The sequence below is a fragment of the Seriola lalandi genome, unplaced genomic scaffold (assembly GCF_002814215.2).
Source record: "Seriola lalandi dorsalis isolate HSWRI2012SDOR001 ecotype SW California unplaced genomic scaffold, Sedor1 jcf7180002054954, whole genome shotgun sequence".
NCBI classification, from domain to species: Eukaryota; Metazoa; Chordata; class Actinopteri; order Carangiformes; family Carangidae; genus Seriola; species Seriola lalandi.
In genome coordinates, this window is record NW_019525505.1 from 998,494 (window position 1) to 1,023,614 (window position 25,121).

The following is a 25,121-nucleotide window of genomic DNA, read 5'->3' on the forward strand; positions in this document are numbered from 1 at the left end:
ATAAAACCAGGTATCCTCTCTTATATTTACATCCTGTCTTCCAAGACCAAGAATAAGATTAAAATTAGGAATAAAAATAAGGATAAAATAGCAGAAAACCAACATGCAGTACAATGATGTCAAAAATGCCAAACAGTTGCTGTATGTAGTTGGTGAGGCAGCAAATCAACGGCAAACCATTAGGGTCAAATCCCAGCGCTTAGTTAAATATAAACTTTAGTCGAAGTAGCTAATGTGGGAAAAAAAGGTACATGTTTTAAAGTACTTGGAAAACATGCACATGTGTTTGCTGCCTTGCCAGGAACTACAACTCCAGGAGAGTGTTTAGCCTAGCGTAGCACAAAGACTGTCAAAAGAGGAAATATACTCCTTCAAAATGTTTCTGTTCACATGTTGTATGCTGTAAGCTAGCAAGGGGTTGTGCTTGGTCCAGTCGTGCATCTTGGATGGAGGCAGGTTAGCTTTCCAGTCTGCTTCCAGTGTTTGCACTAAGCTAAACTAAACCAGGGACAATCTTTCTGTTCACGTGTCGTGTGTTGTAAGCTAACGAGGGGTTTGGGGTTTTGTTCCGAATTAGGAACGTGTGTGAAAGCTGTGATTTTTATCACAGCTAAATCTGTGGTATATGTTTCCAAAGTGGTTAAAGAACCATCACTTTATATTAAAAACACTTTACAAAATGGCTAAACGGTTGCAAAGCCACTATTGCTGGCAGTTAAATCTAAATAGAGTCTCTTCTTAACACCTGCAGTTGATTCAGCTCATTGAAACAAATCTAGGAGTGCAGGCTAAACGGTTGCAAAGCCACTATTGCTGGCAGTTAAATCTAAATAGAGTCTCTTCTTAACACCTGCAGTTGATTCAGCTCATTGAAACAAATCTAGGAGTGCAGATAACACTCTTGTACTGATGGGTTGTATTTATATAATTCATCCCATTCTTCTAAACATGGCTTGAATGCAGGATAAGGAAGCAGGATATTACCCATAATGTCTGGGTGTTCCTTTAATAACCTGCATATTGCAGCTGTAGTACATCTATCGGGTTACATTCATCACATTCAGGCCTGAGTATCGTCCACATGAGAAACACACAAATAAAAGTTGCACACAAGGTTTTGTGTTCCATGAAACCTGCTTAGAAACAATGGCAACAGATTCTTTCAGATGAATTAATTCACAGTTTCTGGGAAAAAACACACTGTATCGTGCTTTTAAAGAGGATATGAAATGTTTCATCCTAAGCAGACGTTATAAAGCCGGTTTTGTAAGGCACTTTTGACTTCTGAGTCAGGGAGGGGTTACCAGCCTCCTTTGAATCCCAGCATGTGTCTGTGGGAATAATAAAACCGCAGGTTCAGGTGATCACAGCTGACGTAAGCTTCATGAAAGGATTTCACTTTCTGCCGTTCAACCTCGGCCTGATGTTTTCTGTTTCATTACACATCACAGCCACTAATTCACAAAGCCTCTCAGAGCTTGAGTGCTGATCCATGTGTGGGCAGGGGGAGATTTAATACAATGTTCTCTCAGTTCTGGTAGATTCACATCTCTGTTAATCTTATTGGTCTCTGTAAAAAAAAAAAGATATACTGAAAACCCCATGAAACGATGTCTGCAGCTTCGCAGTTTACTAATACCTCCAATCACAGAGTATCAAAGGAACTTTCGAGTGCAGTTTCTGGCACTGAAATCAATTAAGCTTAATTCAGTCCAGTGCGGATCAGTGGCTTTTACTGTGCTTGAATTTAATCTTATCTTTGATTCATATCTGATTAATAGAAAACCACTGATCTCCTTGATCTCTATGAGGTACCGCTTTACAATAAGACTAGCCTGTTTATAACTAGTTTATTAATTGGCTTGTTAACACTTTATAAATGATTTATAAGCTGTTATAACACATTAGATAATAAGGGCAACAGTTTCCATATCGTTAGCCCATATGTCTCTGTACTGTTCAGCCTCATATCTTACTTGTTACTGAGCTTTCTTTGTTTTCTCCATCACCATGTTTGTACCTGCTGCTTCATCATGTTTGTTCAGTTACTAACAATGAACCAGCATCAGCGTCTTCATGGTCATTTGACAGATCAAATTATGGCAGATCACATGATCATATCATCAGATCATACATGGTATTTTTTGTATTTTTCAGTCCTCACCTGTAAAAAAAAAAAAAAAAAAAATCATAATTGATAACCACCAATAGGATATACTTTATACAAGAACATTGAAAAAGCTCCAAAATACTTCTACATCTTCAAGCTTCTAGGTCTAATAGTTTAGTTTAATGAGTCACTATAAAGCTCCTTTTCCCAGTTATAAATGGTAGTAACTCATTAGTAAGTTAAATGAGTAGTAAGCATAGTGAGCCTCCATCAATGTATGAAAACTGTTATAACTTGTTTATAATTGTTTATTTAGCCTATGATTCATAAAGTCTTAACAACCAAATTAATAACCATTTATAAATCCTTTATAAGTGTTGTCTTATGAACATTTTATGACAACACTTTCAGATCAGGAGATTCTTTTGGACAACAGCACTCCTCTGGGCTACAGTGAATTATTGCACACGCATTGCACCCTGTCTGCTTGAAATGTGTTTTGTAGCCTCACATCTGTCCCCACCATGATAATAACCCCCCCAGCACCTAAGAATGTTTTTTTTATACAAAGGGGGGGAAAAAAAGAAGCAGTATTCCTAGAAGTAATCTAGAAATTTTCCTATAATCAGTGTGTTTACTTTGGTAGTATCCTACCTTTGGAGTATCCTCAGAAAGAAAAAAAGAAAAATCTCACTTCCTTTGAATGAATGAATGAACATGCTCGAGTACATTTCATGGTCAGAACCTTTTGTAGTATCACATTTAGCATCAATAGATTATTCTTGCTACTGACGTGCTTCGTATTTGTCCTTCCTCTGATATTATAGCCTATATCTGCTGTCCCAGACTATACCTAAGAGTTAGTGTAACTGCAGCATGCTGACCTGTAGATTGCTTGTGGGACAGCAGGCGTGATGCTGTTAGCTGATAATGATAGTAATAATATGACTTGCACTTTTCTGTACAGCCCGCCTCCCGAGTCCATCCTGATCTCGTCATCGATGTCTGGCTCCGGTTTCCCATGAACCCTCCCTGACTCTAAATATCACCTTTCACTTGATGGCATTCAGACAGTATCAGAGAGTGACAGTTAAAGGAGAATACCAGTGTTTCTTTTTTAAACGGATTTTATTTCCTGTTAGGTTCTGCATACAGTCAGTTCAGGGAATAAGAAAGGCTGTTTTTCAATAGCAAAAACTATTTTCTACCATTTATTATTGTAAAATATGAAAACATGAAGCTTCCATTTGGCTCAGTCAAACTTTGTTCCAACTAAATATAACTAAAAGTAAAAAAAATTCACCTTTGCACAAACTTTTTCATATCATTCATGTTTTGTTTTTCTATCTACAGTATCTTTGCTCGGACATGACAACTTTTGTATTTTGCTGTAAAATCAATCAAAAGCAGTTTGACTTTTTAATGACACTGGTATTCTCCTTTAATATAATCATAATATAATTATATAATGTGCATAGACTCCCATGAAACTGGTGTCTAAATAAAAGTAAAAAAATAAAGTCAGATTTTAAGCTTTGTTTTTATACGTGGAATAAATGCTGAATGCCAGATGTTATTTACAGTTTCTATAAAATCCCAATATAAAGCACAGACATTCTCTTCATTGTGAAGCATGGTTCTGGTTTTGGGAAGCCCCAGACTCAGGATGGCTCGAGGCTTAAGTAGATGCTGTTGGTTTTAACTCATGATTCAGACAGGAGAAGTATTGGCATTGTCAATATTACTGCAGCTCAATAACCTAAAAAATTACCTTTTCCACCTGATCTTGCACTGTAACTACAATAAAATAATTTTATTTTTCATTTACATTATGATAATGGTTTTGATTTTTAAATGATTATAGAGGTTTGGGAGAACGTTTTGTCTCGTTTGTGTTTGTGTGTACTATTAGAGAAACATGCAGCTGACTGTTCGACACACACATAAGTGAAATCTGTAGTTGCTGTCTGGACATTTCGGTTCATTCATCTGAGAGGCTACACCAAACTCTCTGCTTTTGGAAATGATGAGAGTATGTGTCTGTATGTTAAATGAATATGAATTATTAAAACTATTAAACATTGAAAATAAAGGAAACAATGATAACTTCTGAAATAGGATACATAGTAAAATATGAATAATACATACAAATAAAATACATACAGTAAAAACAAATAAATGCAAAATATAAATAAGAATGATGAAAACAAAAATGGTAATAAAAGAAAAATTATTTCAAAAGGACACAACCAAACAATATACGGTTTTAATAAGGTGAAATGAATTTTTTTTGAATAATAAAGTATTTGTGAAAAAATGTTTATGAATTATGAAAGTATGCTTGTGTCCATATTGGTCATTTTTATGGATCATTTTCAGCCCAACATAATCTTATATTTGCTTGTATGTTTGTACAAAAGGAAACTAATTTTCTTTGTTGTGTTGACTTAGTGAAATCCAGTCCAGTTCTCACCGTCAATCTGTCGCTGATCAAAACAGTGTTTTCCTCAGGTGAGGTTGTAAGTGAAAAACACAGGTGCTGAGGAGGAATTCTGGTCTGCTCAGTGGTTTGTCTGTTTGTGCGTGTCGCTTTCATTTTGAAAGAAATTACATGAATGCTTCAAACCTCAGAGTTCAGATTTCATTTGATCATTTTCCAAAGCTGGGTAATCATTGACTTTTACAATACTTCTGTGTCCTGCCATGAACAAGCCACTTATACCCTGTTGTTTGCTTGAAGAATAAATCAGTGGTTATTTCTATACTGGTACTATGTAAGACCTTTTGGCATCCTGCACAGACTTTTGTAAAGCTTCTCTCTTTTCTGTAATGAATGAATAATTCCAATTAAATGAATTTTCAACAGAGAGTGAATCAAACTGAATTTTTTTTTGTTTGTTTTAAATCTTTTAATGCTGTTTCCATTTCATTCCAACAAAGTCATGGATTTAGTAGAATTTCAGTTATGGAGTAACAAGCATTTCTAAAGCATGCCAGGAAGTAAATAGTAAAATTTCCTGAGAAACCAGTTTACATTGAACACATCCTGATCCGTAATTCTGGCTCTTCAACTTGTAAAGTTTGAACTTTAGTTGATTGCACTCCCCCTCCATATAGGCGGAGTGGGTGCTGCCTATAGGGACCCAGTTACTTCCTTACATAACATTTACTTTAGTGTATAAGAGGGCGGTTGGCGGGTAGTGAAGAGGCGAGGGGGGTGGGGGTGTCAGGAATTTTGCCTATATAGGGGCACTACTGGGCACGACTACCAGAGGAACAAATACACACAGACAGGAGTAGAAATATCAATGTATGGTTTCCCACTCAAAATAACAGCGAATAACAAACTAGAAAACCGTATTAAATAAATAAATACCCCATCTAACTCTCTCATGCAATCACTTTGAAAGCCAATATACAACTCTTATAAATATGATGTGAAAATTTGAAGCCTTCAGTGCACACACACTGAATGAATTCAGAGACATCTTTTGTCACACGTTTTTGTTTTGTTTTGTTTTTGCATTTGTTGCTTTATAGGCAGGGATGTGAGGAGACAGAGGGGTATGACACAGATGTCATGGCTGGGAATTGAACCACAAACTGTGGTACCATTAGGTAAGGTAAGTAATTTGAGGAAGCTTTCAAAAATAAGAGGGAAATATTGAACTTTTTACTCCACTTGATTTATCTGACAGATTCATTTACTAGTGACTGTACAGATTCAGATTTCTTTTTTTATTAGTGACTTTGCATAACAAAAAAAGTGTGACACGAAGGGTACACATAATGGACAGACATGTAAATGACAACAAAAACATGAACAGTTATAGAGACATCCAATGAAAATGATGCGTATGGTAAGTGTCTATGATGTGTTTGTGAGTGTGTGTGTGTGTGTGTGTGTGTGTGTGTGTATTTTTCAAGGTTTATATGTGATGTAGTCGTATGTATCTGTGTTATATATCTGTCTTCTGTGAGAGGGTGAAAAGGAAAGTATAGTGGACATTAATAAATATAATAATAATAATTATTATTATTATGTGACAGTATTTTTTACATACTTCAGTAAAAGATCTTAGTACCTCTTCAGGACAGCTCTGTGGGGTCCCTCCTCCTCCTCGTGCTCCTCCTTCCTGCTGCTGCTGAAGGCGCCCTGGCCGTCAGCCAATCGGGGCGGGGCAGGACGTGACGCAGCTTCTAGCGCTAGGAAGCCCCGGGACTGGCGCGCCAAATTTCAAAGGACTTCCTCCTGGGAGGAGAGACTGCGAAAAAAGCTGCACCGAAGTCTGACGAACAACGGCGATAAAATTGTGGAAAAAGCTGTGGAAACAGTAAAATTCAACCAAAGTGCGGGAGTTAAACCTTCAGGTTGACCGGTCGACGGTGTCTCATCCGGGGGAGAAACTCACAGAGAGTCGGTGTGAAGCTCAGTTGTTGCTGTAAGTGGCAGCTTTGACTTTCATTCTGTCCGACGAGGAACTAACGTCAGCTAGCTTAAACCTTAATCGAGCATCTGACTGACAAGCTAAAAACCAGAACCAAGAAACTCTATCACTCTTATTGAGCCAATCTTAACTTTAGTCAAAGTTATGTTTAAATAAATTAGTAGTTTACATGGAAATAGAAGCAGTTAAACGGGGTCCACTCCGGTACCTTATGGTGTCTTGCTTTGTCCCATGATTTGCCTGCACGCAGCTGATGCACGGCCCGCGGTGCAGACTGCAACTAGCCGGAGCTCATTTAAAGAAAAAAAAAAAAAAAGTTTTATTATAAATCTATCATCTGCATATTTAACTTTAACGTGTTCGTGTGTTTTGTAAGTGTAAAATAAATTTTATTTCTAAAGCATAAAACTGACACTAAGTAGAGCAATTAACTAAAAGCTGTTTTTCTTTCATGGATTTTTCCTCTTTTGTTTTCTTCCAGATCAGACAGCCCTCAGCCGTTACACCATGTCAGGCTTCACACCTGTGAGATGGCTGATGTCAACTGATGCCAGGAGCCTGGGATTTTAATCTCTCTCTCTCTTTCACACACACTCATCTGACAGCTGCTCAAACCTGCAAATATTCAAACTCAAAGCTAAAAGTCACGGCTGTCAGGTTTTTCGTCAGGTTTACGTCTCAAGGTTTTTAATGTTTGCTGCACCTTTTCGCATTGGGCTGTCCATGTTACAGGACGTCTCTATTCTTAAATCCACCGTCTCACAGCTTCCACTTCACAAGGGATTTAGTGTGTTTGAGCTGGGGCTCATAACAAGAGTGTAGACGCTCATTTCCACACTTCATCAGCTTATACAGTGCTCTGTGTCCTCATTATGTATTCATGTAGTCACAGCATGACACAAGTCACCAGCTTTCCATACTAATGCAAACACCTGTTGCTTAAAGGGACAGCACCTGCCTGTAACCTCCACACTAGAGTATTTTATCTGTAGCTTTATGTTGGTGCTCAGCTCCCTGTGGTCAAGCACCAATGCCTTTAATTTAACTCCTTTCCACTAGTAAAGAGTTGAATCTGAAAATGGATTGCAGCTTCTTGTAACTCAGGGCCTGTCACAGATCAGGTGGGGCCTCTGGGTGGGGACAGGTGGAGGGTAGGGGAGTTCAGAGGTGGCAGACAATCAGACCCTTCAGTCATGCTGTCGGGGGTTCAGCCATGCTTCCAGTTGCTCCGGATCGGTTCATCGACGGGTGACTCCGCACGGGACCTGTACACATTCAGGCCGGCTCTGAGCCATTGCGTGTTCCGCCTGGGCCGAGCGGCGGAGCTGTGCGACGTCACGCTGGACTCTGCGTCGGTGTCCCGCATCCACGCCGAGCTGCACGCCGAGAGGGAGGCGAGCGGAGAGGACGCAACGCCGCAGGAGGAGGGCTGGATGGTTCACATCAAGGATAGGAGCAGTCATGGTGAGAGAGGTTGAGACACACACACACACACACACACACACAGCATCACAGTCAAGATGAGACTTAGAAAGGCAAACCACAGTCATACCCTCTACAGTCATTGTGGGAGAGAGAAAGAGGCAAAAACTCACCTGTTTACGAGAAATATCACAACTCCTGCAGGAAAAGAGACACACACACACACACACACACACACACACACACAGTACAACTTGTAACTTGTTCATGGACAGAAATGCAAATATTTGTGTTTAGAAAGTCACAGTTGGACAAAACAAACACTTGCTTGTGTGACAGAAATAAAATGCTGATATAAAGTAGAACTGGGCTCACACAGGAATACTGATAGTCAAACTGTAAACAGTTGAAAAATACAGTCTCCCACATTTCATTTTGATGTGGGTGGACACACACACACACACACACACACACACACACACACACACACACACACACACACACACACACACTGAAACACAAACATACTCTCCTGCAGATTTACTGACAGGAGTACCAAAGACTAACACCTGCAGTCTGACAGCAGCAGCTGAGCCCCACACACAGCTATTAGCTGCCCAAACACAGCTGCAGAAGTACAGATGAGGTTAAGCCTCGGAACTCCAACGCCACATTGTGAATAAAATGCACCTCTGAAATGTAAAAACTTTTCAATGATCTCTCCCTCCATGGTTTTTACTTTATTTAAAGAGTGGAGAGTTCGGGTTTTTCCACCCTCAGGAGAAAAAGACAAGTTGCCTAAATTGAAGTTTAATAATGGTGATAAGCAAGTAATTAAAGAGTAGCTGAACTCCTGATCTATGACACAGGTAATTTATACATTTTATTATCAATTTAAACCTACAGATGGATGACAAATTAAAGGAGAAACCAACATGGAAATAAAACAGTTGTTAAACAGTTATTAAAATGCCAAGCAGATGATGTCCAGAGTCCAACCACAAGAACGAGAGAATTTTTATTAACACCTTATCAGAAACCAGTTGGACAGTCTTTGCACCAGCTATATAAAAAAGAAAAAGAAAAGTAAAAGTAAAAGTGAAACAAGTAGCTGTCTGTTGGCTTAGTTGGTGGAAAGAGAATTAACTGACAACTATTTTTCGTGCAAAAATGTCAAACCTTTTTGTAGTCCCAGTGAAGACGTTCTGCTTTTCTTTGTCGTCTGTGATTGTAAATTAAATTTCTTTGAATTTTTTTGTTGTACAAAACGAAGTATTTCAAAATGTTGCCTTGGACTTCAGGAAATCAACTATTCTGTGACTTTTTCTAAACCAGATGCTTCTTTGATCAAGAAGATAATCAGCAGATTAATCAGCAGTGAAAAACATTTTTAGCTGCAGCCTTGAAGGAAATAGAAAGATAAAAAGAAAACCATGATGATTTCAGTAAAATGGAGCAACACCTTTGAGATTTGGTTTTGAAAATAAACAGATAGATAGATGGATGGATAGATAGATACTTTATTGTCATTACATTTAAATACACAACAAAATTAAGTTTGGCAGCAATCCTCTTGGTAGAATATATTAAAATAAAGACTAAAATCATTAAGATATATAATAAAATATGCATATACAGTATAACTATAACTAGATTTTTTTTTTAAGAAGCTTATCCACAGCTCTGGGGGGGGGGGACTTGTCTAATGCACATCAGGTCTGAAATGTGTAGGCGTTGAATTGTCAACAGGAATGTCAAGTTGTCGTTCATTCAAGTTCAGAGGAACAATATAAGAGAACAAAAATAAAACAGAATAAAAATTGAAGTAAAATCATCAAAATGTTAAAGTAAATTCAAGCCTAAGGAGTGATATCATTGGATATGACGAGGTGTCAGACCCAGAGGGGAACCCTTACATCTCACTACCTCAGTGTGCTAATAGTCATTAGTGAAACGTGAAGTGCACGGGAAGTGGTACACGGTAGGAAAGGAGAAGATTGAGAGTGAAAGTTGGATCTTCACTTAAGGCTGATGGACTGTGTCTGACAGGCTCAGATTCCAAACTGTGCTCCTCTCACTGCCTAATTTTTCAAGTAATTTCACAGTCTGTTTCACACATTTTTCATTTTTGTTATTAAAATTACATTTTTAGTATTCACTGCGCATTTTTCATTTTGTGCTGTGCTGTCATGGCCCTTTGATTGCCTTGTAGCCTTCCAGCTCCTCAATTCTAGGTCCATTTCACAGGCTGCTTTACACCCCCCCTCCACTTCTTGAAACTGTAAACACATTGGTAGTCAAAAAATGACTTTATTTTGAGGTTCTGCTCATTTGATTTATTCCTTCTTGTTTGGCAGATGTTCATATATTAAAAAAGTTCTCTGATTATCTGGCCCCAGGTGACATGGCTGTAGAACTGTTGCTCGTTTGTTTGGAGAGTTTCTCCCTGCTCGCGTCTGCTGTCAGTGTGGTTGAATTAAGAGTCTCTAAACATCTTGTGAGCTGAACACATTCAGTGCCAGCGCTTTGTAGTGAAGCGTTCAACAGCTGGAGTTTCATTTAAAAAAAAAAAAAAAAAATCTTCGTCTTCTGCTCTTGTGTTGCCAGGCACCTGGGTCAACGAGGTCCGCCTCCAGCCCGGCGTCCAGTGGGAGCTCTCAGATGGTGACACGTTGACCTTTGGTGGCCAGTCGCCTCCAGGGAGCCCTGAATTCTACTTCCTCTTCCAGAAGGTCAAAGTTCGCCCGCTGGACTTCGACGCCATCACAATCCCCAAGGTGAACTTTGCTGTTGTTTGAGGAGTGAACAGGGACAGGATTGGCTCTTTAATGCCTCATTCTGTGCAGCTTCAGTTCACCTGTGCAGGTTTCTAATGACGCTTTACATACAGCAACGAGCACAGGTGAATCCTGGATCATGCTGTTTCATAACATAATGACATTGTGGGGTTAAAAGACAAGTCCAGACTTTCTCCATCTGCTACATGAATGTAACACTGTACAGGTGTTCTGCTATTGGTACAGTCTGCCAAATTACAATTCAGACTCGGATATTTGACTAAATCCCATATGCAACGCCCTGCTGTAAATACTCACTAGCATAGGCCACTAAATGTGTATTAGTCCGCCACTGAAAACAGTAGCCAACAAATGCATTTCCTACTGTTTGACTTAGACTTTTTTAAGAAAATGAAACTGGCGCTGAACGATAAGCAAAAAAATCATATTGCTGTTATTTTGTCAGATATTGTGATTGCGATATGAGTCACGATTTCAGTCTGAATGATGGTTTTTGCATTTAATTTTCACTGGAAAAAATATAAAAATGATGATTATATGATTTTTATTGGTCTTGTACCAAACAATCATGTTCCTTTACATCTGGAGAATATGATGTGTAGGGCGGGGCGGCACTGTAGCACCACAACGCTCATGGTGCTAACAATACACAACAATGTTGTGACACATTTTACCTTCATCCAAAAATTACAGCTCCTGTGATTTGGATATTGCACTCAGCTATATTGCAATTTTGATTGTGCAGCTCTAAATGAAACCAAATAAAATGGGATCCAGAGTGGTCTCAGACTTTTGGAGCCCTCTGTTTTTGTGGGCTGTTTATAAAGATTTACATCTTCAGAAGGATCACTGGCTTTGGACAGGAAGAGAAACAGACTAACTTATTGTTGATTTTCATGGAAATTGTTATAACTATAATAAAAAAAATAGAATAACACCTTATCCTTTATTTTCCCTCCCACTCATTCTTCAGTTCTGTGCAGCATGAGGCTCTTTGGTTAAAGTGTCCACTAGGTGGCAGATTGGCATTCAGAATTTCAAAGACAAAATCGTGAGGAGAAAAAACTATGGCTCATTCCACAATAGCTGGTAAACAAAGAAAAAACATTTTACCTGCCAAGCATGAAAACAAGTCACTAACGATTTTCAGTTCCATTTAAAAGAGAGAACCAGGAGCCATCTTTGTGTTTTAATTTACACTTTCTCATTAACGAGGTGTGCCAAATTTAAACTGAGGAAGGTTGTAATTATATATTTGTATCTTGTTTCCCAGGCGGGAACCTTTTCCTCTGACTTACAGAACCGGATCAGGACCAACCTGGACCGTAAGGTGGCGACCAACCTGGACCTGTCCAAGCTGTCCATCAACCGGGCCACCGTCATCCTCAACTCCATCGGCAGCCTCAGTAAGATGAAGGGCAGCGCCTGGACCTTCAAGAGGAGCTTCAGCCACGAGGGGACCGTCTCAGACCCCGGCTCCTCCTCCTCGCCGCCTCTCACCGTGGGCTTCTCCTCTCTGCTCCCTCCCTCCACCCCTCCATCGTTCTCCTCCGCAGTGTCGGCGCCCTCAGCGAAGTCCCTCCCACTGACCTCCAGGAGCAGGAGGAAGTCGGCTCACACAGTGCTGCTCGAGGACGACAGCTCAGACGAGCCCAGGAGTCGAGGAGGTGAGGCCCAGCGCAGTGTCATCTGGAAGCTTTAAAATCAAGCTTCAGAATAAAGAAATGGAGGGAGTCAATGATTTAAGTTCTTTGGAATAATCTTAGATCCACAACTCAGATTTTAGAAACATGTAAAGAAAATCTCAAAAACAGTAAAGACCAGCCTTAATTGCTTCAAATTAAGGCAGGAGTGTTACAGAGTAACTAAGAACATGGTACAAAATATCACATCGTAGATCTAAATTTGGACAATCAGCTTTCTTCATAAAGGACTGTGAACACATCACCAACTGAAACTCCAGATAGAAATTCCTTCACAACAAAGATTCAGTGCTAAAAGCAAACCAGAGCTGAACTCATTTCTAGGTAATTGTATCTTTTGTTAATTGTTCTAATTTTTTGTTTGACTGTTTTGTAGCATGTTGTGCTGTTGTCTCTTTTTAGATTTTTTGTTATTGTAGGATATTATAATCTGTTGTGTTGTCTTTGCTAACAGCTGTTTTAATTACATTCCACTTGTATAAGATCGAGGACAGGAGTTGAGAATTATCAACAGCTATAAACTCTTTGTGCAACACATTAGTTTCATGCTTTGTTTTGAAACTATGTTAAATTGCTTGTCCCTATCAAATAAATAAACTAAACTAAAATCCCACAGCTCTCTGAGCTTTCTGCAAAGAGAGTGGCAGATTTGTTTTGTTAATCTGAAAATAGGAGAATAAACTGAACAGCATCAAAGTCAGTCAAAGTTGTGGTTAGATATTTATCAGTTCAGGTAAACGGAACCAGACAAATGCAAGCTTCTAAATGTTAATGTCACAGAGAAATGGAGTCAAGATTTGGTCACTGCTACAACATCCTCATTTCACTGTGGTTCAGTTCTGGCAGGAGTTCCTGACGACGGACAGAGAGCAAGAGGGAAGAAGAGGCGGCGGCTCTACAAGTCTGAGTCAGAGAGTTTCAGTTCTCCTCCTCCCATGCCGCTGCAGCCCAAGAGCCACAACGACATGAGGCGGCCACTGGAGGCCAAGCCCTTCCCCGTTGGCATCAGGACCATCGGCAGCTTCCATGGCGCCATGACCAACAGCAGACTCAACCACCACCTCCTCCAGGCGTCGTTCACCAATGCCACCGTTCACAAACAAGAGGTGGAGACGATGCACCGCATCAAGACGGTGGTGCAGGGAAACATCGCCGCTTTCCGCCAACAGAAACCCGCCCATTGTTCTCCGATGGCGCAGAGGGGCAGGCGGAGGGCTCACAGCTCTCCGGTGTTCTCCCCTCTGGTGGTGGGGGGGGAGAACTACAGCCTGGCCTCGCCTTCAATGAGGATCCGCACAGAGGAGAGAGGGAGGGTCCAGTTCAACAGGTTTCACCATCAAACAAGGTGAGATGTTTGAGGTTTGCAGAAATATGTCTCTGGGTCACCAACCAACCCCCCTATTTATTTATTTAGTTTTTATGTGACTATTGCATCTCCAAAATCATCTGGATGGAGTTTTTCTCTCACTATGACCCACCAAAATAAAAACATGGGCTTTGAGGTTTTAGAACGTTTTTTTGCAATGGTAGTAAAGTCTCTAATATATGACGACGAGTATTAGGTGCCACATTGAGGGAAAAAAAGAAATAGTCACAAAATTACAAGAAAAAAAGTCACATCACAAGAAAACTGTCGTAATACAAGAATTAAAAATGCAAAATTTTGTTTAAAAAAAACAAACATATTTTTTAGTAATATTACATCAAACAGGTGAAAGGTCAGTCAGTGTCAGCCTGAGCTGCTTCTGGCAGCTGCTGTTTGTCTAACAATAGAACAGACTCTTTCTTCTCAATCTTTTCAATGTCATGATGATGATGATGATGATGATGCTGATGAGCCATAAGATGAAGTATCTCCTCATTAGTGAAACCTCTGCTAAAGTAGAACTTCACAGGATGCTTCACGTTCCTCATTTTAAAGCTTCTGATATTTCCCCTCGGAAACAACACCGAACATAAAATTAAAACTCTCAATTCTCATAATATTATGACTTTCTTCCTTGAAATATTATGATTCTCATAATTACAACTTTATTCTTGTAATTTCAGATTTTTCTTTTCCTCATTGTGGCCCTGATACTCCGTATCTGTAATAGATGCAACATACAGATGCAAATTATCAGATAAATTGTTGCCACCTTGCAGTGTAACTATGTAGCATTACTTTTTTGCACATTTCCTGAAAAGATATCTTTAAATAATTGAACTAGTGTCTGATATAACTACAGATAAGGACACAGTAAGCTGTCCAATTCTTACTTTTTAATATTTAATAATCCTTCTGTATAGGACCAAAATATTCTTTTGAAATATTAAATGTTTTCTTTAAATATAATCTTGTTAAATCATTATGCAAATATCTTTTCTATTCTTTTTCTTCACTTGATCTTCCTGCTCATCTTTATGTTTCATTATTTTCTTCTCTCTTCTCTAAGTAAACGACGAGGCCGCCCCAGGAAACACCCCCTCCCTCCCCGGCCGTCCCTGCCCTCTCCATCCTCCTCATCCTCCTCTTCCACCTCCTCGGCCTCCTCCTCCTCCGGCTCCTCCTCCTCCTCCTCTGAGGACGAGGACGATGACGAAGACGAAGAAGACGAGGAGGATGAGGAGGAGGAGATGGTGGCGGTCGGGGCGGTGGAGCCGTGCGCGGCCCCCCGGTGTCGGCTGCCCCAGCAGGACACGGTTCAGTGGATCCAGTGCGACGTGTGCGACGCCTGGTATCACATAGACTGTCTCCATGGTGACCGCAAGAAGCTGCTGGTGGATCCGAATGCCGACTTCCACTGTGGCTGTTGCTGAGAGCAGAGACACAGTTTGTGACCATCAAATAAATTGGACGTTAAAGTTTCCCCTTAATGTGTATTTCCTTCAGACACGAAGGAATCATCAGACTTTTCACAGACGACAAGAGACGACTTCCTCTGATGCTGCTGCTCCTCTCAAGCATCTAGTGCTTTTCTCTTCCCTAAGCAGCAGCTGGCGAGGGCGGGAAAAAGACTTTCCTTTAAATGATGTTCCCAGGTTTGAGGATTTGTGCCCTAACAGCCACAACTGTTTCACCAACCTCTCGTTCACTCAGAGTCAGGATTTGAATGAGGAGGTGAAACTGCAGTGAAACATCTTGGATCAGATTTCTTTATGGCTTTTGGTGCCTGGAGAGGTGCGATCAGGGTGGGGGGTGGGGCATGATGAAATGTTTCTGAGTACATTCCCACCGTGGCTGATGTTGACCAGAGGCAGCGTTTAGGAGGATTAATGTTTGAGATCAGGCTGCCACAGCAACAGTCTCTACAAGCCCATTAAACTTCCTCAGACGTCTCAGTGCATCCACCTTCATTATTTTACCAAACAGCTCCATTTTTTTTCAGAGCAGAATTGGACTTTCCACCCCCTACCCTACCCCCGAAAGAAAACAGTGCTGAGACGGTGGTTTCCACCTCAGCTATAATAAAAGTCGATGAAATGTTGGAGTGCAGCAGCAGCTGTCTGGGAGCGAGTGTGTGATGTTTAAAGATTAATTAAACGGCAGGAAATGTGTCAGCAGACCTGTGTTGTTGCTGCTGATGAGGGAAGCTCTTGGGACAATAATCAAATGTTTGAAGGCGCTTCTGCAGCAGAAGCAGCTGCTGGAGTTTGGAGAGTTGGAGGTGTGTTGTAAGATGTGCGAGTGCAGACTACAGCTGGTCGGGGAGAAATGTCACCAAATATCTTCTGCTGATGTAACAGGATGAACAGATTCAGAACAGGATGTCAAGTCTTTGTGACGGATCATTTGAACGTCTCTTCACACTACTGAACTCTGAGGATGTTTTTGTCCTGGATGAAATGAACTGAACAGTAGACGAACACGTTATCTTTGCTCAGGTCGCCGTTTGAGTAGAAGAAGTTCTTCTTATAAGCACCTTTTCTTTTCACCAGGACAAAAACTACGGTGGCCCTGAAGCTCAACACACTGCAACTGAAGAAGCCACATGCAAACAGTCAAAACACAAACATTCAGAAAATATCTTCATCACAACCAGGTTCATCACTTTTCAGTGTCCCCTGGAAACACTTGTGTTGTGTTGTGTTGTGAGTATTTGCAGCACGTGTTTGAATTGATGATGTTTTCTGAGTTTGTTTGTGTTTTGTCTGTTTGAATGTGTATTCTTTAGTTGCAGTGCGTTGAGCTTCAGGGCCACTGTAAAAAAGTTTCTAAAATTGCGTTTTTTTACCTTCTGTCCTGCTTTTATAATCTCTGTAATAGTTGTGACTCAGAGCAATTCAGATAATGACAGTGTTAAAGCAAAAAAAAAAAAAAAAGTTTGGACCTGCAGTTTTTGGAGTGATAGTAAAAGTGGAAAACCTGATTCTTGAGCAATAAAACAGGAAAAAAACTAAAAAAAATCTCTAAAGATGTATATTTTTAATTCCTTAATGACATTATCAAATCAGATTTCCTCCATGTTTGGCTTCACTGAGGCCTGGAGATGGTTTACTACCTGCTACTTCACTGTCTCTCAGCAGGACGATGAGCTGTGGTGATTGGTTAAGCAGTTGCAAAGACTGTGTTAGAAAGTTGAGGAGAAACTGGTCTGGGTTCAGTCTCTCTTCAGTTCAGTGGATTAACTTTGCATGTGTTTTAATGGATTTAATAAATGCAGTGTCACCAGCTGAAAGACTGCATGTGAAAATAGCCAAACCTCACTGCAGTAATACCATATCATTTATATAGGACATAACAATATCATAATGCAGATTTTAAAGAACAGTGGTTACACAAATGTAAAAGAAAAAAGTTGGGTTTTAATTTTTCTCTGTTGATCTCTCGTCATTTGTTTTGTACGTCTTAAAAAATGGATTTTATTTGCAGGTTCATCCACCAGAGTGTTTCCTCTTTGTCTCAGATTTTGAGCTCTAAAGATATTTAAATGCCTGTTTATGTCTTCTGGGGTTTACTAAGATAAAATGTGTTGTCTCCACCACATCACTCATGCTGACAGAGCGATACTCTGTAATTACAGACGAGATAAAATTGGTTCACAAAATGTTCGGAGCAGAAAGAAGACGAGACCTGTGTGACGTGGAAAATGTTTTTTTTTCTCGATTTTTCTCTGATTCAACAATGCAGCTTCAAAGACTCAGACTCGCACTGAAGCCTCAGTTCATTCAACCCGTCGCTCTGCTGTTACATCACGCTGTCAACAATTTGAGGCGATGCAGACGCACTAAAGATCAACCTGTGGTCCACACGGAAGCCAATTATCAAGGCGAAAACATGCAGCTGTTTTATTTGTTCATTCATCGATTTGGTAAAAATAGAAAATATAATCAGTTTAAATGATGATGGAAATAATTGTTAGCTGTTTTGCTGAAAATCGCTTGACAAATGATTTCAGTCGAGCTTCCAACAGCTGATATTTTGTGATAATCAGAAAGGTGTAAAAATCATTTGTTCCCCTCAGTGTTCAACAGTTTTTTATCATCTGTAAGAGGCAGAGAAAAGCAGGGATACACAACCAGGAATTAGTTGAACAGTCAACTGGATACATGCATAAGTGGCTGCTAACGTTTAATAAATCCGCCTGACATATTGATTAACTCATTACTAACAGCTGCGATATTTTCCATTTGCACTGCCTCAAAGAGAAGCGTCTCTCTCGCCACGTCTCACAACTGATTAAATCAAGTTTGTGGCCGACTTATTTTTTTGATCATCACACTGTTGCGGTCGCCTCATTGTCTCAGCCGTTTCAAATGTCAACACACAGGCGTTGACATTTTTACAGCCAGTTAATTCTGTTTAACGTTGGAAAAACCCCAAAGAACAGCGGAGGGGTGGGACGAAAGCAGCCTGTGTGAATCAGGATGTTCTTCCATAAATCGCTTCCTCTCGCACTTTTCAATCTAAAGTTCACAGGACTCCTCTTCCTCACTGCCTTCACATTAATTATCACATTAAAATGCAGAAGCACAACACAGTTTGACTCTGCGTCATCTCTGCGATGCGATCAGCATCAAAGTTATCAGAGAAGAAATAAAGAATATTCAGAGAACTTATCTTTGCGTTGTCTGTCTGTGTCATCTTCGCAGCTCCAGAAGAGGCGGCTGTGATCTGAAGCACATTTCATTTATTATAGATTATTCTTATGCATCCAGCTCCGGTCGTGGTTGATGAAACATTGATCTTTTGAAATTTACATTTTGTTTTCACTTCTGCTCTTTTGTGTTGTTTAAAGAAAAAGAAGTGAGATGTGATGTATCTGGTTATTATCTTCATTGTTGTTTTCTTTGAAATGATCACAGCAGAGTGAGTCAACAAGCAGAGAGAACATCCTCATAATTGAAGCCCATTATCTCACTTTTTTTTTTTTTTACTTCATAATGGATTTGTCTTATCTGAGTTCTTCATGCATAACGTTACATTTATTCACAGAATTACTGCTGACAGCACCCCTGCGTTGGTGCTTCACACAAACATTGAGTTATGTTCTCCTGATACATTCACACAGAGGCATGGGTATTTTAATGTAAATATTACATTTTCAAAATAAGAGCCTGGGTGTGTTAAATCACTTAAAACCCCATTAAGTTTCAGTGAAGGTCTGAACCTTGTTAGGGCTCATTTAAAAACGAAGAGGAAACATTAAGATCTACTGTAAATATAATCACAATGTGAAATCTGAGGTAGCACTTCTGAAACACTTCCTCTGATGGTTTCACTGTTGTATCTACTATATATTTTTCTCCTTTCTTATCTATATTTTATTCATCAGAACTACACAAGGAAAGAAGTGGTGTAGAGAACAGGTAGATGGAGACTTTTATTATTATATTCATATTAAAGTTAAAGGAGTACGTGAGTGAAGCTGCATTTTTCTCTACGGTAATATATCGCAAACAAACTCAGACAAAAACATACAGAATAAAAAACAGAAATGTAAACTTTCAGCAATCCAAGAACAAGTCCTGTAATAGTTTACGTATGTGGAAATCATTATTTTTTTATTCTTAGGTCACTGGTTCCCGACCTTTTCCAACTCATGGTCCACTTGAAAATCACAAAAATGTTGGTGACCCACATCTGACCTCATACAGACGCCAAATCATGACTTAACAATAACTATGGAACATTCAATTCAAGGCCCTTTTTGTCAATTCTTTTTGTTTGACTCACTGTCTTCTTACATACATATATATATATATATATATATATATTTGTAGACATCATGTATTTCCTCTTTTTCAAAGGACTCCTGAAAATGCATGATACATCCAACTTTAAGAGGTAGATAAATGGAAGTATTACGCAGTTGCAGCTGGGTTAATTTCTCTTTGACTAAATGTCAAGAGGGTCTTGAATGTATTTTGGATTGTGCTGGTGTTGAATTGATGATAGAAGTTAGATAAAAGCAGTTTCTTTTTTCTAAACTGTAGAAAGAGGCTGAAAATAAGGAACAGTTTCAGTTTGTTTTGAATTTTTCTGTCTGGTTGTCATTTTTCTCTTCTGTTGTCTGGATGCAGCGTCCTATTTTAGAGCAAAATAAGATACAAGCACACACACACACACAGACACACACACACACACACACACACACACACACACACACACACACACACACACCAGGTTATGAAATAACTCTATATATCACACAGCATATTTGTAACTCCTGACTCCAGGAAACCTATTATACACTGGCAGGCCGGTGGGTAGATACAGAGGAGACAGAGAGATTATGGAGCTGAAATGCTGCTGCCTTGACCTGCAAAGATGGAGGGAGACAATTACATTTGTCCGAACTGTTTCCATAGCAACATTCCTCTCTCCCCTCTGCCTTTTTTTTTGGAGTGGAGGGTGGCTATAAGAAGCTGTAGTGTTGTCTGTGCGGTAATAACAGCTGGCACCTTCCTCCCCCTGATACATGGGCCGAGACAGAAAGAGGGTGAAAAACTGATTCTGTTCATTTGAAACTGAGGTAGGTTGTGTGTGTGTGTGTGTGTGTGTGTGTGTGTGTATGTTTCAGCCATCTGCTTTCATCTGTCTGAACTCTGCTTTTTACCAGCATCTAGACAAGACTGGAACACCCTCACTTATTACTGGTGTGTGTCCTGTATCTGTAACCCATCACACACACACACAACACACACAAACACAGGGTCATGTTGTCACATCTTATTGACAAATGTTAGAGCTTTTAAAGTTATTTATATTTAAATTTGATAACTATCTTAGGCATATTATTATGAAATTCTGCCTGTAGGCGACATGTTTTGAGATATGCGCACACTGTCATAAAAAAAGGATTGGCCATTGTCAACACTGTCACGTGTGTGTAAGTTTAGAGAAAACACATTTGTGTTATAAGTCTTCATGGAAACATACATACATACATGCAACCTACTGCATTATAGACTGCTAATGTTGTTCTGAAGCTGCTGACGTGTTAAATCCAGAGAAACATCGTCGTATCTCATTGATTTCCTTTCTAAAATCTGCACTGATCACAAAGGAGACAAAGGAGAGGAAGCGTTAGAAAGTAAAGACTTTTAAGCTTTTCAAGTACTCCAGAGATTTAGTTTTACACTTCCATGAAGTTTAGCGAATTCGTAAGAGACAGATTTAAAAGAGAGTGGTGAATTTTAGTCTCTAGTAAAGCTCCAATAGCATCGCACTACGATCTCCATGATGCAGCTCAGTAGCATCTCCCATTAGATCCTCAGTGGGACGCCTGTCACCTCAGCAGCCGCCTTCACCGTCTGGCTCAGGTTACCAGGTGATCACAACCCCTACAGAAATTCATGTGGTTTCTCTGTAAGGGACACAATGTTCGGACAGATTCAATCAAAGATTTATTAGGTAGTGACATCATTTTTCTGTCCACATTGAAAACGTTTAACTTCCTAATAAGGAAGTATAAAGGTTGCTGTCTCTTCTTACAGACCGGCTCAGAATTTGCATGAAATTTCAGCTCACTGTCGATGACTGTTCCAATATATTAATTTCATACTGATCAACATATTGATCAGAAATAACCCTGATGACGGCATCAGGGTTATTTCTTTAAACTTTGCAAAGCTCAGATATAACTCATTATACACCTGTCTTCACAGGACGAGTCTCATTATGAATAAAGTTTCCCTTTAACACGTCTGCAGCTCAATACAGTCTGTGATACACACACAGGGTGTATGTTTGTTTATGTTTATGTATGTATATATCTGCATATGTAGGATATATATGTATATACTTTGATTTCTTTTTTATTTCCTTTATTTCATTATAAATTAGTTCTATTAATAATTCAATTGTATTTTATTAAATTAATATTGTTATTGACAGTTTCTTTAATTCTTTCTTTGATAATTTAATTCCATTGAATGATTGTAATTGTGCTTTGGCAACACATTGAAAAAGTCATGCCACTGAAAAATTGAAAAGGGTAAAAAAAATAAATAAATCAATTTGGCTGCTGAGTGTTGTTAAATTCAGACCCCACAAAAAACAAACTTTAAACCAACAAGAGATGGCAAATTAGACCCCCCCCCCCCCCCCAGTGGAGCTGCAGGGCCTGGCTGTTGTTTCATGGTGGCCCAGCAGGGGACAGTGTTGTCCTGGCTCAGTCCAGAGGACACACTGAGCAGGGAACCCAGTGTGAGCAGATACTCCCTGCACTCCCTGTTTTCATTATTCCCCTCAGAGCTCAGTGTTCAGCTCAGTGTTGTGTTGAAGGGCTGTGAGTCAGCAGTGGGAGGTGTTGGTGGTGTTGGGGGTGGGGGTGGTGGGGGTATCTGACTTTAATGGATCACAGAGCTCAACTTACTGCTGCTGTCACCTCATTTAAATCTACAGAGTCACTCTGCTGGAGCAACTTCAGCTCCACTGCATGTTCCCATCTTGTTGTTCATGGTCGTGTTGTATTTTTACGTGTGTGTGTGTGTGTGTGTGTGTGTGTGTGTGTGTGTGTGTGGTTCTGTTCATGCATACCAATGTGGACACACCAATCAAAAGCAATGAGGTTTTTTGTGTGTGTGTGTTATGAGTGAATGTCTGCACTGTACACACATAGATATGGGAGACGTTAGGTGTGTATGTGTGTGTGTGTGTGTGTGTGTGTGTGAGTGTGTGTGTGTGTGAATCACAGACAATCTTTACTGGTTTAGCTCTAATAGGATCTCAGGAGCAGCTGTCGATTCGTCCCAACAGCCTCTCACTTTTACATTCTCCTCTCCTCTTGCCTCACCTCCTGTCCTTCTGTCCTCTCTCCTTATTTCTCCTTGTTTCCTCTCCTCTCCATTTGTCTCCTATCTTTTCCCCCTTCTCTTCTGCCCTTTCTTCCCCTTCTCTCCTCTCCTCTTTTCCTCTCCTTCTTTTCCACTCCATTCTGACATTTTCTTTCTTTCATGCCTCTTTTTTCAGCCGTCCTATTCTTCCTCCATCCCAAACTCGGTCAATGACATTCCTCTTCCTCTCTTTTCTCTCTCTCTCTCTCTCTTACTCTACCTCCTTGTTTTCCCTCCATCTCTCACTCTTTCTCCTCTTCACCTCACAGGAAATGAGATTCTGGCTTATTGGCTTATTTTCACCTGTCCCCAGTTTGACCTTTGCATGTCTCACACACACACAGACACACACACACCTGGCCACCCACTAACACAAACACAACACACACACACATACCCTCATCAGACACACACTCATGTCAGCTCACTGTTACACACTTAGAAAAGCTCACAGAGGGACAGCCACACACACATGTAGTTACGTTTCCACCAACACACACTCACACCCACACACACAAACACGCTCCACTTCATCCCACTACATTGTTTCACCTCACAAATCACTCTCAATTGGCTCCAGCCAGAGGAACACACAGCCTCTCTAAACTGTTTAATAACGTCATTAATCATTTCGCTTTGACTCCTCGTCGCCACCGCCGGCTCTATAAGTGGCCTGAAAGTGGGTTACGATTTAAGGGGGCCCCAAGCTACGACAGGGGCCCCCGAAAAGCTCTGAATTAATTGGTCTTTCATCTTCTGCTACATGGTCTTGCAGCCTCCGAGAAGCAAGACCCTCATTCCAGATTTCCAATTCCAGCTTTAAACATTGTTCCACAGGCATGACGAGAACATTTCAATCATGTGTCAAGATAAACAACAGAAGACGTTCCATAAATGGAGATATCCAACATTTGACACGCAGCCTCACAAAATGACTAATGCTGGAGTAAAATTAGTCAAATAGAAGTGGGTCACGTATCACATTCGCTCCTCTACCACTAATTAAATGTGTGCAATGCAACAGTGGTTTAACCTACAGCGAGTTCACACACACATTTCCTGTTCTTATCAGAGGGTTTTTCTTTCCTGCTTGTGAACAGGAAGTGATGAGTCCCAGTTTTATATTCCACATGTGCCGTCACTTTCCCCCCACAGTGTTTGAATGAAACCCTTTTACCTTACTTTAATCACTTCTGGTGCAGATACCAACACTTTGTAAAATATACCCAGAGTATATGAGTCAGAATGAATCAGAAGTCTGTGAAGTGCTCAGAACAAAATGGATATTTGAACACGTACAGTTCAGTGATAACTGTTGAGGATCCTGAGCTTTTCTCTGTTTGAAAGCCCTACAGCAGCTGCTGAACGAACCTCATGGTGAGATTATTTTTTCAGTTGCTGACAAGAATAAATCTAAAGTTCAGCCCTGCGTCCTGACCACCTGGATCCCTGTCAGGTGCGGAAACTGCAACGTCTCTGACTGGAAGACAGTGAACGCTGCAGAAAAGATGATCAGTTCTTCTCAGTAAAACTCAGGGAGCATCGTGGTGCACCTGCAAGGCCCTGCACTTTGAGAAAGAGCCCACCCTCCACCCCGGAAGGGTAGAAACAGAAGAAGAATGACAACAGCGGCTCTGACTGTGGGTCTGGAGCGGATCCCGGATCAGCTGGGGCACCTGCTCATCAGTGAGGACGGAGTTCTGGCTTCTGCAGGTGAGCAGGACTTTGTTTCCATGGTGACAGCTTCTGGTCAAAAAAGGTTTTGTGGTCAGACGTCAGAACAACCAGCAGGAGCCAATCAGAAGTCAGGTGGTTTGAAGAAGATGATGGTGATAAAGCTCAGAGGTCAACAGTTTGCCCATCACAGTGATCTGCAGCTGATTTCTGATCAGTTTTTGACTCTGATGAACTCGGCTTGTGTCTGGTGTTTGTTGTTTTTGTTTGTGTCAATAAGAAGATTTATGATCTTAAAAAAAAAAAAAAAAAAAAAAAAGGAAAACGAGAAGGACCTCAATCTAAACTTCAGAAACCTGTGGGTGACGTCACAGACACGTTTACAGACAACACCATAGACCTGCATCCACTACATGCTAATGTAAGAGTGCCCACTCGTAGCCTTAAGACTGGCTAATGTTTACATGTATATGTAAACTTTTAATTTTACTCTAATTATTTTAATGAACATACTGTATCTGCAAAGTCTCAAAAGGTTCATACTGAATGTATCTGCGAAACCTTCACTGTTTTCACTGCAATATCTGCTTTTACAATAAAATATCGTCTTATAACAACTAATGTATAAACATTATGAACATTTAACTAAAACTATGATATTTCACTTTGCTGGGACTCTTTAGTATATAATAAGTATATAAATGTA

The 25,121-nt window shown here is 40.1% G+C and overlaps 1 protein-coding gene and 1 pseudogene across 1 annotated transcript; both read left to right on the forward strand.

Moving 5' to 3' along the window:
• Positions 1-6,376: 6,376 nt before the first annotated feature.
• Positions 6,377-18,520, forward strand: tcf19l (transcription factor 19 (SC1), like). Its single transcript, XM_023394846.2, has 6 exons — positions 6,377-6,552; positions 7,040-8,022; positions 10,588-10,757; positions 12,052-12,445; positions 13,319-13,826; positions 14,917-18,520. The coding sequence occupies exons 2-6, from the start codon at positions 7,752-7,754 to the stop codon at positions 15,278-15,280; spliced, it is 1,707 nt and encodes a 568-aa protein (XP_023250614.1). The 5' UTR covers positions 6,377-6,552; positions 7,040-7,751; the 3' UTR covers positions 15,281-18,520.
• Positions 18,521-24,360: 5,840 nt separating this feature from the next.
• LOC147817469 (ragulator complex protein LAMTOR4 pseudogene) lies at positions 24,361-24,559 on the forward strand (annotated as a pseudogene).
• The last annotated feature ends 562 nt before the right edge of the window (positions 24,560-25,121 follow it).